This window comes from Gymnoscopelus microlampas (genome assembly GCF_963454915.1).
Source record: "Gymnoscopelus microlampas genome assembly, chromosome: 5".
Taxonomy (NCBI): domain Eukaryota; kingdom Metazoa; phylum Chordata; class Actinopteri; order Myctophiformes; family Myctophidae; genus Gymnoscopelus; species Gymnoscopelus microlampas.
In genome coordinates, this window is record NC_139942.1 from 41,205,017 (window position 1) to 41,222,820 (window position 17,804).

Sequence of the window (17,804 nt, forward strand, 5' to 3'; positions counted from 1 at the left end):
ATTTGAATTAATTGGCCCTTTGCTCAAACAGCTTCTCAGTTTTATATCCTTTAAATTAACTCCAACTGTACAAATGTATAATAACCAAATGGACCCTCAAGGGTGGACACATTTGTACACTCTGGGATAAATTAACTAATCATTTTACTGTGTTGCATTCTGAAAATGAAAAGGCCACAGAACATCTTCACTGTATATACCAAGATTTCTTTTGCTCTTTCGGTCTTTAAATCTTTTTATGGTTTTATTATTACCTATGCTGCTGCATTGTCTGAAGAAAGCCGAACAAAAATAAGTTGTACTCCTATGTACAAGATGTGACAATAAAGCACAACCTTGAACTGGACCAGTGGTTATACTGCATTTACTTGGTGTCTGGATTAGAGACTGGATTAGAGACTGACCAGAAGGATGCTGTACACATTCTCAGCAACCAAATCGCTAATCGAAGACATCACAGAAGCATGTCAGAAGTAGGACACACCAGAGCCTGGGACACACTACCTGGCACTAAGCTGTGTAATGATGGTTGTGCAAATCGCCGTATTGAGATTTGAGAGCGGTAGTAAATAATTTGTGTGATGTATATGATTTGTATGTACTCTATGGACCCCCTGTGTGTCTGGAATGAAGTTTGAATTGAATTTAGGCAATTTATCCTTCACAAGAGACCGTGTCCAACAAGTCTCAATTCAACGTGTGGTTGAAAAGATGAAAATACTTGTGTGTACTATCCACAGCCAATGACCCCCCTTACCATGACAGTGATGACACTTGATGCCAGACTTTTCCCATATATATATATTTCAAAAGCATTTTGGTATCATTTCCAATGACGTTTGACTTAAATTACAGGTGATAAATTCAAAGAGGCTAAAATTAATGAACCATTTGTGAATAACAAACATGACAGTGTTATAATATGAAACAGAACACACAATAAAGAATGTGCACGTGCACAAACAATAGACAAAAAGAAGTGGACACAATATTAAAGATTTGACATTAATGTGCACGTGCACTTACAATAAGATACCAGGGTTGTGGCTCTTTCGGAGCGGGAACTTTGGGGGGGTGGGAGGGGTAACATACATTCACTGTTTTTGTATGCCTTTTGTTATTGACCTGTATGTGAAAATATAAAATAAAAAAAACCTTGAACAAAAAAATGTGCACGTGCACAAACAATAGACAAAAATAAGTGAACACGATATTAAAGATTTGACATTAAATGTGAAATTCTATTTTGAACCATGGGGAAAAATGGCCACGTGGTCGTTTTCCGTTTGTTCACAACAAGCGGTATTGCATTGTACACTTCTGATACTAGGCAGCATTACTCTGAGCTGAGGCAGTGGTGTTCAGGATTAAGACAAGTCAAATATTTCAGTGAGACTTTTTACAATTTGCATTCAGTGAACATTTCACCGTCCCTCTTTTCTAGAAGTCTTCTCTTGGTTTTCAACCCTCATATACAGTGTGAGCGAGTGTCTCTTGTTTGCTATCATGCACACGTTCAATCAGCTGTTTATGGCCTTTGAATCATCATCATCATCCTCTCCCTCACTTCCTGTTGTCCCACGGGGCTCCATGGCTGGGTATACCACCAAACAGAACTTTTGGCACAGATGGGTAATCTTACCTGCATGGAGTAAGAAGAAAAGAGAATGGTTGAATTATTATTATATGTTTGAAAGCGCAATCCTGCCTTGAGCATTAGGTGGAGAGTTGCCTTCTGCCTCAAAATGTTTTCCTGTTGCATTTTACTGCAAAGAGTTGTGCATCCACACTCCATTCAGTTAAGATGTACATAATAAAGCAGTTCTTGTGTAGTTGCATTTGTGCCAATCTCTACAACAGACAATAACAGAATACATATTCCCATGTCCAGAGTTAATACATTGTTATGATGATCCCCATTCAAAGGAACTGCATGCACCCTTGCTGAATGCACATTCATTCAGGGCCATATTTCCTATGCCTCCTCTATTGAACATAATAATTACAACTTACAAAGTGCACGATCAGAGTAAATGGCATGAACCCTAGTCAACCAACAGGGTAAGCGGTCCAGAGTATGACATAAGAGCGCTGTGTGAATGGTCAACGCTACATGTACCATCTCTGCGTAGATACTGGTCTGGAATCTCTGTGTGGAACCTGCATATCCAGGGGGTGAATTAAAAAAATGCCTCTGGTGATAAACCCGCCCCATATTTGCATACTGGGCTCTGATTGGTCCCTCACTACTTTGTAGGGAGTGAAATCCAATCACAACTGAGCGGTGCCAGACCAAATCTGCAGAGGGCAATTTTTCTTTTTGCAATGGCAGATTCGTCTGGTTTCCAGGCTAAATACTATGGGGACAACGGACAACCCAATTGACTTTAAAACTTAAATATCCAACTCCAGTCAAAAAGTTGTCCATTTCCTTACCAACAGCAGCATCAAAGCACTGTGGCTTGTTTTCCCAGTACACTCCCAGGAAGTAGACGGGGACGCCTGTCATCATGATGGCCAGACCGACTCCACACACCACAGGCTCCGAGTATAGCGAGAAGACCAGCAGGAAGGCCCAGAACAGCAGGTATATCACAGGCCATATCAGGCTCACCTGAGGGCAGAGAGATGGACAACCAATTCAATTGTATGGTACAGCAGAGTATAGGACAACATACATTTCATTTTCTGTGGCCGAAACACTCTCAGAACCGTTTTCCCCACATGGAATAGCAGAACACGTAGTAGTGCAATCATCATCCTGGTTTGCCTTAACACCGATACGTTGTTAAACCTTTCAAACCAGGAACACCTCTGTGTGTAGTTGTTGCTATATACAGAATTATAGCAACATATATATCGTTTTACATTTTTGAATACAAATTTGTAGGATTAAGAAGGCATTTTTAGAATCGGCCTCAAGTCTAAATGGGTAAATGCGTAAATGTTGCTTTTAATCACATGAATCTTGGGGCATATGATTCATTATAGGCGAAAGATTTTCAAAATTCTTGTCATTTCTTCCCTCTTCAAAAATAGCTAAAATAGCACATCTACAAGCTCATGCCTTATGAGCTTGTAGATCTTCGATTTTAGCTATTTGTCATATGACGAAGAGGATAGGATAAGAGTCATATGACGAAGAGGATAGGATAAGAGTATAGCGCTTAAGTGTCTAAGGCCAGATTTCTGATGCTGTACATTATATGAATGTCATGAACTGTTGTATGTAAATCAGTCAGAAGTCGGTGAAAATACATTTTACGGTTAGTGCACCGGACAGGAGAGTCTTAGCTTTCTCGTGATGCCAACATGGTTTTCATTTACTCCAACTATTCGAACAGGTAATATAAAATATAGCCTTGTGCCGAGTTTGAATCAATCATCATTGAACATCTAAAGCTGCTCATGATGTTCACGATTAACATGCTTTTAATGTCCTCCTCAAGGGAATCTATTGACCGTCTTTATGATAAGAGTCTATCCACAAATCTTACATCCTGTCTTCAAAGTTGAAAAAAACGTGAGGTTTGTAGGTTATTAAGATAGTGATTAATGTATTATATTGTTACCTTTGAAACTGTTATTCTACATTTACAAGCTTCAAAAGTTTAGATTTTAGAAATATAATTTTTCATGTGCACTTTGTGAACAAAATAATCCTGTACGCCGCATTTACAAATTCAAAAGTTTAGATTTTAGAAATATAATTTTTCATGTGCACTTTGTGAACAAAATAATCCTGTACGCCAATTTCTTTAAAACTTTTCCAACTAGGGACCTATGACTGACTTCCATAATGTAGCGCACGTAATGCTTTGTGTTTTGCATATATACGATGAGTCATATTTTTCTGGTGAGTTACAGCAAGTCAAAATAGGTTCTGCAAAAGTCCCAACCAATGATCTGGTCCGACAGAGGCCTGATCTTTACCTTGATAGGCCGAGGTAAATCAGGCTCTTTGATGCGCAGCACAATTTGCCCAGCGACAGTGACCCCATAGAAGAGGTAGTTGATGAAGCCCACATAGTTGATGAGTGTGTAGATGTCGCTGGTGCACAGCATCAGGAGTGTAGAGATAACCTGAGTAGAAAGAGATCTGTTAACATGGTGGGGCAGGGATTCTTCCAATAAGGAGATTAAAAGAGAGGGCATTTTGAGGACACCATGCAGTACTGTATCTGAGTGTGTACATCAAAGGACTCACAGTGAACAGCAGGGCTGGGATAGGGGTGCAGCGTTTGACATGAATCATAGCCAGCAGGCGTGGAAGATGGCCCTCCCTTGCGCCAGCAAAGAACAGCCTGAGAGAGAAAGAAAATGCATGAGAAAGAGCGCCAAATACACAGAAAAACAGATAAACATGTCAAAAAATAAAATTTTATTTTCAGTTGAAAACATTTTCTGGTCTGGGGTGACATGTTTGGCTTAGCAGATAGTGTGGACATCTGCTGAACAGAAGGTTTTGGGTTTGATTTCTGAATCCTCCAACTGTCCCTAATTCGAGGAAGAGGTATTTTGGGGTGCCTGGTGGCTCAGTCAGTTAACAGTGCACTGACCAAATGGTCCTTGTGAATCGCAAGAACATGTTATTTTCTCATCTCTCTAACCCTTTCCTATCCAACTCTATTGTCCTACCTAGATCATAAAAAAGGCCACATCATATCTTTTACCACTTTCACCCTGGCGTCCCTATTTTGAGCATGTCAGTATGTGGACAAATTGCGATGAGTTGAGGCTGTAGACCAGCTATTTTAGCCATTCATCTTACAACTAAGTATATCGGGCTTCAGTGGTTAAAATAAAATATGTTATTATTATTATTATCATCATTAACAACATTCGTCACGCTTTGTCGCTGAAGTATGAATCAGGCTTTACTGTTCACACAGTATGTTTCTGCAAGGTGTGGAAACATTCCAGGGAGGGCTGTTTCACATTACATACTGTACTGTGTGAGACACAAGACAAGTGGCTCAATGGAGGGTGGCAGTGTGAATTTATAACATATAGGAAAAAGATTGTGTGTGGGTGAAATGTGAGCGAGTAATGAGAGGCCTGCCATCTTTTTCCAGTGGGATCATCTTCCCAGAATAAAATACAGTTCCACACAATGTATAGGCCTAGTAAAGCAGTCGTATTCTTGGGTCCATGTGTATTGCAATACTGTAGTACAGTAGATACACATGGCGAGGGAAATGACAATAACTATGCTATGTGCCAGGGCATGCTGGTTCAGTGATCATACAAACCACATTTTGCATCGATAGTGAACCAAGCTGAATAACAAGTTTACATTGTTTTGTCTTATAACATGACTATTAACAAAATCTACATTTGGTGAAGGTGTATTTAGCCACTATGGTCCTACACTCTGGAACAAACTACCGGCTCACCTAAGATCAACTGGTGTCCTCTTTGAAGGTCTAAGACCTTCCAATTCACTCAGGCCTGGTTAGTGTGTGTGTGTGATTGTGTCAAATTTCCTTTAGAGAATTGCCAACCGCTGTTGTCTTCATCTGCCAAGTCAAGACTGGGTCTGAATTTTCTTCCATTCCGTTTTTTGTTTTGTATTCTGGAGGTAAAACCTTCATAGTTTCGTCACACAATATGACAGGTAGATTGAATTCAACTTACACAGTCTGACAAGGAGGATAATGACATGACAATTCTTCCCTTTACCACATACAGTAGCACAGTGTGATGTAATTCTCAATCCTAAAATGGCCAAAATCATGCAGTGTGCAAGCACCTTCAGAGAAGGGGTGGATCGTGACACTCAGGAGCCACAAACAGAGGGGAAAAAGAGAACAGTGGGTGTCAGTGGTTGAGGAGGGAAAGCAGCCACTTGGGAAATCGGAAGTTTCCCGGTTCGATCCGCGGCTCCGCAAAACACAGGACACCTATTGTAACTGGTAAAGGTTGGTGCCTTGCATGGTTTCCTCTCAGATCGGTGTGTGAATGTGTGTGTGAATGGGTGAATGTAATGCCATTATAACATAGAATAAGATGAATGGCAGGGGAGGGGGGCTCACAAACTGACCGTGAGGAGGTGAAGAGGGAGCCATTGACCCCGCCGAAGGTGGACAGCGCCACAGAGATGGGCATGATCCATGACATCACTCCTAGCAACTTCTCTCCAAAGGTCTGAGAGAAGAGAGTTAAGGAGATGGAGAAGATAAAAGGCAAATGTTTCAAAAACACTGACCATAATGGTGGTCATTTTTCTTGTACATTAGATGAAAAAACTAACATATACATTCTAGCTGTCAGGCAGAAACCGTGTATTTACATATTACATCTTTTTTTCATAAAACAATGCCCTACTTTATAGTACTTTGCCATATGACAGTATCGCACAAAAATAACGCAAGTAGCACATCTACAAGCTCACAACACAACATGTTGTGAGCTTGTAGATCTGCTATTTTTGGAATTTAAAAATAAATAGGAAAAGTCTGTCTGGGTTTTATAAATATTTTATAAATATTTAAAAAATGTGATTAAATAATAACAAATACATTGTTGGAACACAGGTTCTTTTTTCTCATTTCCTGAAAAGTAATGGTTTTGGACACACTAGGTTTCTGCCTGACAGCGATGACATGCAATTCACACTACGAATGATAAACAGGCCACATAATAAAACGACCGCTGTCTTTGCTTGTGTTCTCACCACTGCAACAGCATTGGAGGCCAGCAGCTCCTGGGGACTCATGGCGGTGACATATGCCACGTTGGCAGAGACGTAGACAAACGTGACCAGAGGGATGGAGATGAAGATGGCACGAGGTAGGTTCCTGTAGGAGGGGAGGATGGTTGCCATGACAACATAATGTATCTGTTGGACTTCATCGTCGTCTTTCGTTTGCGCTGCATCGTAAAGCAAATGTATCAGCGCGGCGGTGTCGACAGTAACCGATTTTGAAATCAACGTGATGCATCGTGTTGCATCACGCATCGTGAAAATACATTTATTTTCAGTTCTTTTTGACAGGAAACTGTATAAATGAGTGAGTTAGTAAGTGATTTCCTTTTTTTGCTACAATAAGTGTTAAATAGCTTTATGTTTGTTCAATAACAGGGGTCTCCCTGTCTCTCCACCTCTTTAGTACTCAGAAAATACATTTTCAGGTCGGGATACCAATTTTATCCAATCAGGAGAGAGAACTCAAACAGGATACAGCATAACAAGTGAGATTTGAAGTGGAAATGTGCAAAATTGGAACTTAAAGGGCAAAACCACTTTGGTAGAGGTTTGGGTTGTGTTGTTAACTTGCCATGATGTAACTCCAAAGGTAACTCCAAAACAGCTCTCAAAGTCACTCTTTTAGCACGTAAACGAACACACAGCAGTTTCAGCATACAATGTAAGTCAATGAGGAGCATATTTTGAATTATCAATTTCTAATCTATGGAGCAATTACAAACCTCTACCAAAGTGGTCTTGCCTTTTAACTGAACACTATAAAATTGAAGCTGATAAATGCTCTCTATAGGGTTCTCTCTCCTCATTGGATAAAATTGGTATCCTAAATTTATTTTCTGTTTACTAAAGAGCTGGAGAGACCAGAGACGCCTTTTACTGAACAAACACTCTACACAGCAATTACTACGGGAACAGAGCTTTAATTGTTTAACACCCCACATTCGTTTTTTTCCCAAAAACCTATCATTTACACCCCCTTTAAGTGAACAATATCCGTTACTGCAGAGCTTGAATGTGATGCAATAAGGTAACAATGTAACATTATAGATTTTGTTCAACCCCTGGGATGAGGGTTTGCTTTTAAGCCTTAGGCCTCATTTATGAAAATGTTCTTTGGCTTTCTTTTAAATCATATGATAAAAAAACTAAAATAATAACTAATGTCTAACACCATGGATAATATAGTTTCAAAACTGTTGACCACAGATCAAGATCACTACATCACAATTTCTCCATGAATTTGGTCGTTAGCACCATATACTGTCGCTCTCTTCTCGGCAAGAGACAACGTTGCGCGATTACGAGTATCAAGCATAACAGGTGGGAGCAACACAAAGACAGTAGGGGTTTGTCAACTCACTTGTGTGGGTCAACCAGCTCCTCTGTGACATAATTGAGGAAGTTCCAGCCTCCGTAGGCAAAGGAACCTTGCAGGAAGGCCAGAGCGATCAGCCCAACATCGTAGTCCTGGAAGGTTTCAAAGGCATGTGCTGGCTCCAGCCAATAATAATGACCTGGGAAACAATCAAACATAAGAAATCATCAACTAGGCCTGGACCGCTGCCCGCTGACGTAGCCTTTGCTGCATGTCACTCCCAATCGCTCTCCCAATTTTCCTGTCAGCCTACTGTCCTGTCAAACAAAGGCATAAAAGCCCAAAAATAAACCTTAAAGAAAAAAAAAGAAATCATCAACTACTTATATAGGATTAATCCCAAAGGGTTCCATTTTCAATAAAAGAAAAGAAAAGAAAAGAAAAGAAAGGCACTGAAAGAAATTAAAACTAAGTGCTACTGGCATACAATAGCTTTTATAGGAGACAGAATCAACTAGCATTATTAGCAAGCTGGGTTTCAGAGTGCAAGGGCCCTACTGGCAAAAGTCCAAGCATGACTTGTCTCTGCGGTAGGAGTTCCTTTCACATTACCTATGGATATTCACTTACACAGCAATGACCAGCAGAGGGCAATAACAGTCATCATGTTTCTGTTATAGTATTGCATATAATGTAACTTGACGCATAACCCACATTTTTGAATGATGCAGTTTAACAAACACACACACAAAAACAACGCTTTTATTTACTATATGTTTTATTACAGTGAGTATACACAATTGTGCTTTTAACTGCATAGGCACCATCATACAGTGTACCGGTATACCTCAGCCAGTATGGACAAAAAACTGAAATAAAATATCAAAAATTAAAATACTCTGAGGATAAGGAATACATTTCCCGCTACTACCTAATAATGAGTGGGTGGCATTTCATGTATGAGTGAGCAAGGCCCTGGTAAGCTAGGTTACATGCCAAGTGCCACTATGTGTAGTGTGTGTGTGTGTGTGTGTGTGTGTGTGTGTGTGTGTGTGTGTGTGTGTGTGTGTGTGTGTGTGTGTGTGTGTGTGTGTGTGTGTGTGTGTGTGTGTGTGTGTATAGTACAGTGGCTGGGGATTATGAGTAGGAGGAGGAGCAATGAGAGAACTCTAATCCGCCTTCCACACAGACATCACAGAAATCCCGTGGCAGGCACGGCGTATTTGAGCTGCAGTGGAGGCACTCCGTTAGTACAATTTATGGGTTTCCCCCCTTCTGGAATTCCATCTTGTGATTGCAGGGGAGCTCAACTTTAAATGACTGGAATTACTGAGAATTTACCGCAAGGGTGACAAACACCCTCTGACCCCTCAGTGGAGGATTCTTGGTCAAGTGTGTAGCCATTGGCAAGCTAAATTGAGGACTACCAGTTTCCTGTTGTATTTTACTGCACTCAAGGCCATCAAGTTCCATCCTCACCATAACCTGTTGAGGTGATCACCTGAGTTGATCCAAAACAGCCATTAACCATTATTGTTTGATATGCATAAAACTTTTTTCCACAAACAGTCAGAATTTATCTTACCTTTATTTTTCATGTTAAATTATTGACTCATTCTTTGGTAGGTTTTATTATTCAAATTATTCAATTTACTTACTTATTTATGATATAATACAACCATTGAATAACAGGTAAAATCAATGCTGGTTTTCACTGTGTGGCAATGGGTGATCATGCCAGCATTGAGTGATCATGTGCTCGAAAATATTGTTCACCCATGATTTAAGCCCTATATCCTTTGTCGTGTGACGAACTATCAGAAATTGCATATCTACAGGCACAACACACTGTGCCCTTGTATAATTGCAATTTCTGCCTATAACAACATGCGCAAAATAGGGACACCATGTTGAAAGTGGTTAACAAGTGCAGTCCCTGCTGTTGCCTCCTCTCCTAACCCAACCTTCCTACTTGGCTTTAGCCTGGCATGGCCAGACTGACAGATTTGTCTGGTTTTCCAGGCTAACTTGGCTTGGCCTGAAATTAAATTCATGCATGCTGCTAAAATGCCAATTGTAAATTTAGTTCACACTTCATGAATAAGGTGGCAAAATGTTTTTTGAAACAGTCACATAGCCTAGAAAGGTTTGTCACAATAACTCTAAACAATGGTAGCAACCTCAGACACTGTACAAAGGAGAGATAATTTTAAAAGCACTTTATTAAAACAGGTCTCTGTAGTCACATTAAGCACAACTTAATATACAAGCAATAGACTTTTTATTTATTTTGTACCTTAGATAGAGAGGGCGAGAGACAGAGACACAGCTTGAGTTTGGTAGGAGAGAAAGACATATTCCATATAAAGAGACAGGCTATGGAATCCCAAAGGAGACAACAGGCCAGACACAACAACAAGTCATCTAACCTACTCACCTTTGCATATCTGGACAATTCCCATGACTATGATGAGACCCAGGGCTAGCAGCTTGCCGGCAGTGAAGACATCTTGAACCCGCGTGGCCCAGCGCACACTGTAGCAGTTTACCCATGTCAACAACACTGTGAGAGGACACAAAATACATGACCACATCTACATTACTGTATATGTTGTCAAGCTAATACACGGACATTTAAAAACGTTGTGTGCTACAGGGTTCTACATTTCAGCTATTTAACCACTTGAAAACTATCGTGCCTATTCTGGGGATCTACAAGCTCACAACACGACAGGTTGCGAGCTTGTAGATTGGCTATTTCCAGTGAAGACATTTACTGTAGAGCGAAAACAGGAGGGAGCCTTTATTTGACAGGACAGTAGGCTGACAGGAAATGGGGAAAGAGAAGGGGAGTGACATACAGTATATAGTAAAGACCGTCGGGATCGGGAGTCGAACCCGCGACACGATGTCAGGCTAAATTGAGCCTGGGTGCCTGGACCGCTACGCCAGCGTTCCAGGCCTTTAACTTTTAACTAACTATGCTTCCAACTCTTGAGGCTTGGTTTCACAGGAAGACCTGGAAGATTCCAGTGTGGCCGTCACAATCTCCTGACTGGAACCCCATATAGAAAATCTCTGGTGGGATTTGAAGGAGGAGGTTGTAATACGCAAACCCAAGAATATTAGTGAACTGGAAAGCCATTGCACATGAGGAATGGGCTAAGATTCCTCAGGAACGCTGCCAGAAGCAGGTCATAATAGCAAAAGGGTGTTCTACTAAGTACTACAGATGCTTGTCATGAAAGGGCAGAATAATTTTGAGCCTACAGTAGCCATTGAAAGTGTAATTGTTGGATTTGTTTGCAAAGAGCAGACAGTTTGTGAATTTTACCAATAAACCAAATTTCCACTGAATAATTGAAAAAAGTGCAAGTGTATACGAAAAGCACTTACAGTAGTATTGCCCTATTATACCATCTTTACATGGAGCACATTTGCTGGGGCACTTACGTAGACAGACGGCGGCCAAAAGGCGAAGTGCATTTTCTGGAGGGATGCAGGATGGGAAGAGGGGCTGCAGGACATAGTTTGCAAAGGTGAGTGCAATCACCGCCTGGTTGGTGGGGTAAATCACTAGAACAGCAATCCACAGACGCAGGAACCTGGGGGGACATGGCAGACAGGAGGGTAATGGGACATGGCAATGTACTTATGACACACACGCAGCGTGTGAGCAGAATATGAGCCCTCATAGCAAAATGTAGTGGGAGAACAGAGGAACTAATGAGCAAATTAGCATACAGACTGCATTATAATTCTTCATTACGTTATAATGTGCACTGATGCATTGTTGTGAAGCAGAAGAGCGCAAACACAATTAACAGAACTGGGTCAATGACATCCTGGAAAATAATTAGGGATGCAAATGCTATACAACAAGGGTACACACACGCACACACACACACACACACACGCACGCACACACGCACACACACGCACGCGCACACGACAGTACTGTAGTGTCAATGGTTATGACAGGCTTTCAGTTGGTTCAACTGCTGTACTAGAATTTCTGAAGCAGTCCTTATGTACATACATTAGTGACATTATACTCAATTATACAGTGTGGGACAATGACTTAAAATAAGAATGCGCAGTTAGTTTGTTGATTGGGTGACTGATACTGTACGTCTTCAAACACACACGCAACGCTACTGTATTGACCATAGCCACACGGCGGCCATTTTTATTCTATGTCTTGCACAGGGCGTGGGAAAACCTAACCGACCGTCCACCCCCACAGCGTGGGAGCAAAATGTCTGCCGCGTGAATATGGTCAATGCCGTTGACACACTTCTCATTGATACTGGTCATTTTTCCTCTCACCCAGCGAGTCCTCCAAAGATGTCCTTGACATAAGAGTAGTCCCCACCAGACTTTGGGATGGTCACACCCAACTCTGCATAGCAGAGAGCTCCGATGGCTGTGATCACTCCCGTTGAAGCCCACACAATGAGGGCCAAGCCCACTGAGCTGGCATTCTCTAGGACTCCCTTAGGACTCACAAAGATCCCCGAGCCAATGATGTTGCCTGTGGGAGAGGGCAGAACAACACAGAGACAGAAAGATTGTAAATGGAGATGTACCGATACCATTTTCTCCCTCGTGATACCGATTCCCATAACTTGAAAATCAGTAGATACAGAGTACCGATCCAATACAATCGTGTAATTTAAAACAATCTAGGACAGTGGTTCTCAAAGTGGGGTCCAGGGACACTCAGGGTTCATTGAGGGGGTTCCAAATGGACCCCTACAGGTCTGTAACTCTGAGCATGTATAAATGATTGTACATGCTCAGAGCATGTACAAAACATTTGCACACTCTCAGAGTTAAGGTGGTCCTTGAAATTAAAAAGTTTGAGAACCACTGATCAAGGAATAAATACAAAATCCATTAATAATAGTTAAAGTGCAGCTCCAAGTCAGCAGAATAATAATGTAAATTGCACAGTAAGAATATAAAACAGTAGTGCAACATCAATTCAAAATATGACTGTAAATGAAATCTTATCATGTGTAAAGGAAAACAGATAAGAGCTGTGGTTGCAGTCCAGAACAGGACGGCCAGCATTACAGACATTGCAGGCTTGTGAACTGAGAGAGAAGAGCAGGTTAGTAATACTGTACATACCTGTATTACTGTGTACACAGGTGTTCATTTAACTCTGATAGTGCAACAAAACAGAGTGTAAAGCAGAGAGAGGACGTTAGCGGAAAGCCACCATGTCCTATCGCTAGAGGCCTGGCTTCCTGTCTAGGGACCAATTACACGTTCAAACTAAAAACGAACTCCCTGCTAATACTGTTTGGGGAGTTGTTGCTCTTCTCGATTCCAACACTGGAAAAATCTTTTGTCTCTCTACCCAGACTACACACAGTTAGAAAGGCGCCAGTAGCACACCAAAACATTTCAGATTTGTGGGGTAAAAGAGTGCGTGTGTGTGGTATGACAAGCCTTTCATAAGTTGCAAGGGTCAACGTCGGCCACTGCAGGTCATTTGTGGACAGGATCAGAGAAGGCTGGTGACAGTCACGTTTTACTGTTGGATTACCATCAGTACAGCAACATTAGGTCAGAGGCTGACCTCTAATTTCAAGGAACTAGGCCCTGGACCCAATTGAATTGGACCTCAATCTACAATATAAAACCCTCAGTGTTTTTCATCATCATTTAACTTGTGAGCCACAAAACCCATTCAAGGACCCCTCGCTGAGAACCAGTGCCCTATAGCAGTGGTTCTCAAACAATTTCATGTGAAGGACCCCCAAAATGATAGGCATTAGGCTGCTGACCCCAATAAAAGAAGATGTTTTGTTGTTAGATCAACTGTCTATACTGTAAGTGAGAAGAGTGAAAGATCTGAATAGTCATTCTTATACATTCTCTCATTGGGCTAACTTCTAGCTGGTGAAATAACAGTGAAATTAAACTGTTTCTCATTTTGCCCCCAGGGGTCTCCGCCTCTCCGGACCCAACGTTGAGAACCAGTGCCCAGTGGATTTGACTAAAGTAAACCATGAGCACCAATGAGTACAAATTAATGTGGACTGCACAGTGCAATAACTCAAAAAACAAGATTTTGTCAGTGAATTAGAAGAAATAATACGCATCATGGGCAGCATGAAGGTTATTCCACTGGTGGACTCAAAACTGATGTAGCATGTGCAAATACAGGTAGAGGAGGATGAATTTACATTCCCTCCATCCACCCGCCCCAATTGACAATCAATGTCCAGGACAGTGGGGAGAAAAGGATATTGGTCAAATGTTGATAGAACATGTCTGCTTTCTCACAGTGCAGCTCTAGTTCTCAGACAGACAGCTGTGCTGCTGACGGTAATGGAAATTGCAATCATGACACTGGCAAGGAAACATTAGTGAGATTACTTTTTATCGACTTCCCTGTGTGTGTACTATGTAGCCTACTGTATGTGTGTTATGGGCGTGTGTGTCTACATATCAAATCCCTTGCTGCATAAATGTCACATCAAATGTGCAAACTTGCACAATGCATGCGTCGAGCATGGCCCTCCATCATAAAGGAGAGGTTTAGGACAGGGGGGGGATATCAAGGGGTGGGGATTGATGGATTCTACAGTGGTGTTGAAGCACTGCAAGATGTACAGAAAAAGGAACAAATAGGTGGACTTACCAACTATAATTCCACAGGCACTAAGCAGGCCAATTTCCTTTTTCAGAGCGACCCCAGAACCTCCATCATCAGACTCCTGTGAGCTGCCACTGGTTCTCCGCTTCCTCGGACCCTTGCTCATCCTGTGCAGTCGTTCCCCTCGAGGATATGTCCTGCTTTGTTCCTCACCAGTGCAGGTGGCACGTTGCCTGGACACCAAACAACTACTTTTCAACAGGACAGGTGGTGTTATTAATCTACTATATCAAGTTAAAGCGGTGTCTTATGCCTCAATATTGACATACATCACAGCATCATTGCTAACCTGGCTGATCTACTCATCATCATTGTCCTCTTGCAGGTGGTCCCCAGCTAAATGATGGAGAGTTGGTAACCAAACGGACCCTTATAGATCTTTAACTCTTGAGAGTGTAAAATGAAACCAAATGGACCCTTACAGGTCCATTTGGTTTCATTTTACACTCATCATCTGCATCTGCATTACTTAATTTACAAGAAGTCTACACAATTGGAGAATGTAGAAGAATTGTTCTTTTGATCAATGTTGGCCTGTTATCTCTCCTATGGTACCACATCAATACAGCATGGAATTGTGGACAAAATTGTATCCAATGACAACAAAATATTCAACGTTTTGGGTCAGAGAGGCTAAATCTCATCAAATGGTGATGACTATGTGGCTCAAATGCTGAATAAATAATGGACCTTTATATGAAAAGGGTTGAAAACCCCTGGTCTAGACTTTGGAATGACCAGAAGAGCTCTGCCCAAGAATCTCATGCTGCACTCCTGCTCATGGGGGCAACATCTTAAAAGGTCTATGAAGGAAGGGCTAGACCGAGCCTTGCCTTAAAAAAGTAATCAATATAAATCTTTAAATAAATTCTAAAACGAATAGAAGCCAATGAAGGGAGACTCACATTTGTGTAATGTGCTTTTGGTTTTTAGTAAATGCCTAATTCATTCTTTCTAATCTAATGGGGCACATGCATGTCTAGATGGTAGTAGTATACAACCCACGTCTACGAGGGTTGTATACTACAGCTATATAGATGGCAAAGACAGGCTTATCGGCCAGCTTCCCAGTTCCCACAATTGTATTTCTCCTTGGTGTTTGTAGCCTACAAATTAAGTAGCAAAACAAAAATGTGACAATACATTGCTGTGTTATTGTGGCAATGGTTCCTGATGTACAGCTACTACATCATGATGCTATAATTAGAGGCAACCAGCTCCCAGCATTAATAATTCAGAGTGCGACGCGCTGGGCTGCAGACCCAGCCCTTAGGCATTTCAAATAGTCAAACTGCAACAACTTTAAAATAATGTGACAAAGCTAGAAAACACGCAAATTAAAACCACTTTATTTGTTTTAATGGGGACGCATAATCATCACTCTACCTGTAAAGTCCACCACAAAAGTAGATCGGACCTGGCATGTTTGCAATTAGGAGATAATATATTCCACTCACAAAGACTATGTATAAAACATTTTCGATTAAAGCAATTTAAAAACACTCACCTCTCCACTTGCAGCAACTAGAGCACAATAATTGTAACTTGATAGATCTCTAGTATTAAGTGATGGACTTCATGTTGGGATGGGATGGACAGACGTACTCTCTCATGCCGACCGGCTGCGATCACAAAGATAACAAAAGACGCCAGACTGACAGCCGCGCTCGGAAATAGGAAAGCTTATTATATTCAACCAATCAGAGGGCCCAAAAATGTCAACATATCTCAAGCCCCTCCCCCCAACCAAGGAGTCCAGTCCAGCGCCATTCTGGTCCAGTGTAGCCTTGATACAGGACTGTCATATATTTTATGACAGTTGGATGATCTTCAAAATAGTGTTTGCACTTTCTCCCTTTTTGGTCCGTACATCTACATAAACGTTCAGATTTCAAATATAACATGCCAACCCCATGGCCACGGATGTTACAATTATGTACGGCTTCATAGAAGTACCCGTATGTTCTGTAGTGTTCAATAAAGAGCCTTTTAATCCGATTGGTGGCCATTTTCTCATAGAGTTATAATGTAACAGAGTGCAATACACCTCCCAACCAATAAGGTCGCGTAGTTAAAAGCATACGGGAAAATGGCCACCAATTGGATTAAAATGCAATTTATTGAACAATACGGAATATACAGGTACTTCTGAGGGGTCGTACATAATTGTAACATCCATGACAATTGGGTAAGCAATTTATATTTGAAATCTGAACGTTTATGTAGATGTACGGACCACAAAGGGAGAAAGTGCAAAAATTATTCTGAAGAAGATCATCCAAGACGGCCATGACAGATGACCGTCTTGTGATACAAGACTAGGTCCAGTGCAGTGGTTCTTCTACTTCCTGTCTAAAATGTTGTATAGTGTACACTTTAGTGTACAGCCAGTACAGTACAGTTACTTGCCTTCATGCTTTCTATCAGGTGAAGTCTCATGCTTCAGTTCCACACACTGATGAGGATTCAGTATCAGTATTCAGTATGTTAGTTTTAAGGTCCAAAACGTTCTATATTTGGAATGTCAATCAATGCTGTATTCCAGAAATAAAAACAAAAACAAATTAGCCCAACCCTCAATGTAACCCGGGGCCCACACAGACATGTCATGTCATCCTCTGCCACTGCAGATAATCAGATAACACATAAAAGTAAACACATGTACAGTAAGTGTACATATACCATGTGGCTAATAAGTTAGCACATAAGTGCTTATGTCACAGAAAAGTACTGTGGGTTTTTAGTTTAACCCTAGCAAAAAAATCTAAATAAAAGTAAAAGTAAATAGGGTTTTATGATTAAACGTGTGGGTAGTGTTCAAATTGTAATTTAGGAATAAGAGCTACCTGGTTCATTCTTGGCTTTCAATGTCATGAAATTCAATTGCATCAGTGTGGTGGACAAAGTAGGCAACTCTACCCCAGTACTGGAGTAAAAGTACTGGAGTACTTGCTTTAAAAAAATACTTAGGTATTCAAAAGTAACATTACAAAGTATATATTCTTTTTCATATCAATACATTGCTGAATAAAATTTGAAAGATTTTCCTTAAAAATCTTTAAAAAAAAACAAACACTGAAAATAGATCTGCACTTTCACAATGTATG

The 17,804-nt window shown here is 41.0% G+C and overlaps 1 protein-coding gene across 2 annotated transcripts; it reads right to left on the bottom strand.

Moving 5' to 3' along the window:
• Nucleotides 1–680: 680 nt before the first annotated feature.
• Nucleotides 681–16,331, bottom strand: slc7a8b (solute carrier family 7 member 8b). Of its 2 annotated transcripts, none has more exons than XM_084058683.1 (12): nt 16,205–16,331; nt 14,683–14,885; nt 12,354–12,558; nt 11,478–11,629; nt 10,462–10,587; nt 8,070–8,223; nt 6,677–6,800; nt 6,044–6,147; nt 4,208–4,304; nt 3,934–4,083; nt 2,437–2,614; nt 681–1,642 (listed from the first exon to the last, which is right to left on the bottom strand). In XM_084058683.1, the coding sequence occupies exons 2-12, from the start codon at nt 14,801–14,803 to the stop codon at nt 1,521–1,523; spliced, it is 1,533 nt and encodes a 510-aa protein (XP_083914809.1). In that variant the 5' UTR covers nt 14,804–14,885; nt 16,205–16,331; the 3' UTR covers nt 681–1,520. The 2 variants fall into 2 exon arrangements, with proteins under 2 accessions (XP_083914809.1, XP_083914808.1); XM_084058682.1 differs by having other exon boundaries at nt 14,683–14,888; nt 16,205–16,319.
• Between the last annotated feature and the right edge of the window lie 1,473 nt (nt 16,332–17,804).

Coding starts and splice junctions, on each gene's coding strand:
- slc7a8b (XM_084058683.1), bottom strand. CDS start 14,803: ATGAGCAAGGGTCCGAGGAAGCGGAGAACCAGTGGCAGCTCACAGGAG. Junction 6,148..6,676: donor CCTCCAATGCTGTTGCAGTG/GTGAGAACACAA, acceptor CTCTTCTCTCAG/ACCTTTGGAGAGAAGTTGCT. Junction 4,084..4,207: donor TCCCAGCCCTGCTGTTCACT/GTGAGTCCTTTG, acceptor CTTTCTACTCAG/GTTATCTCTACACTCCTGAT.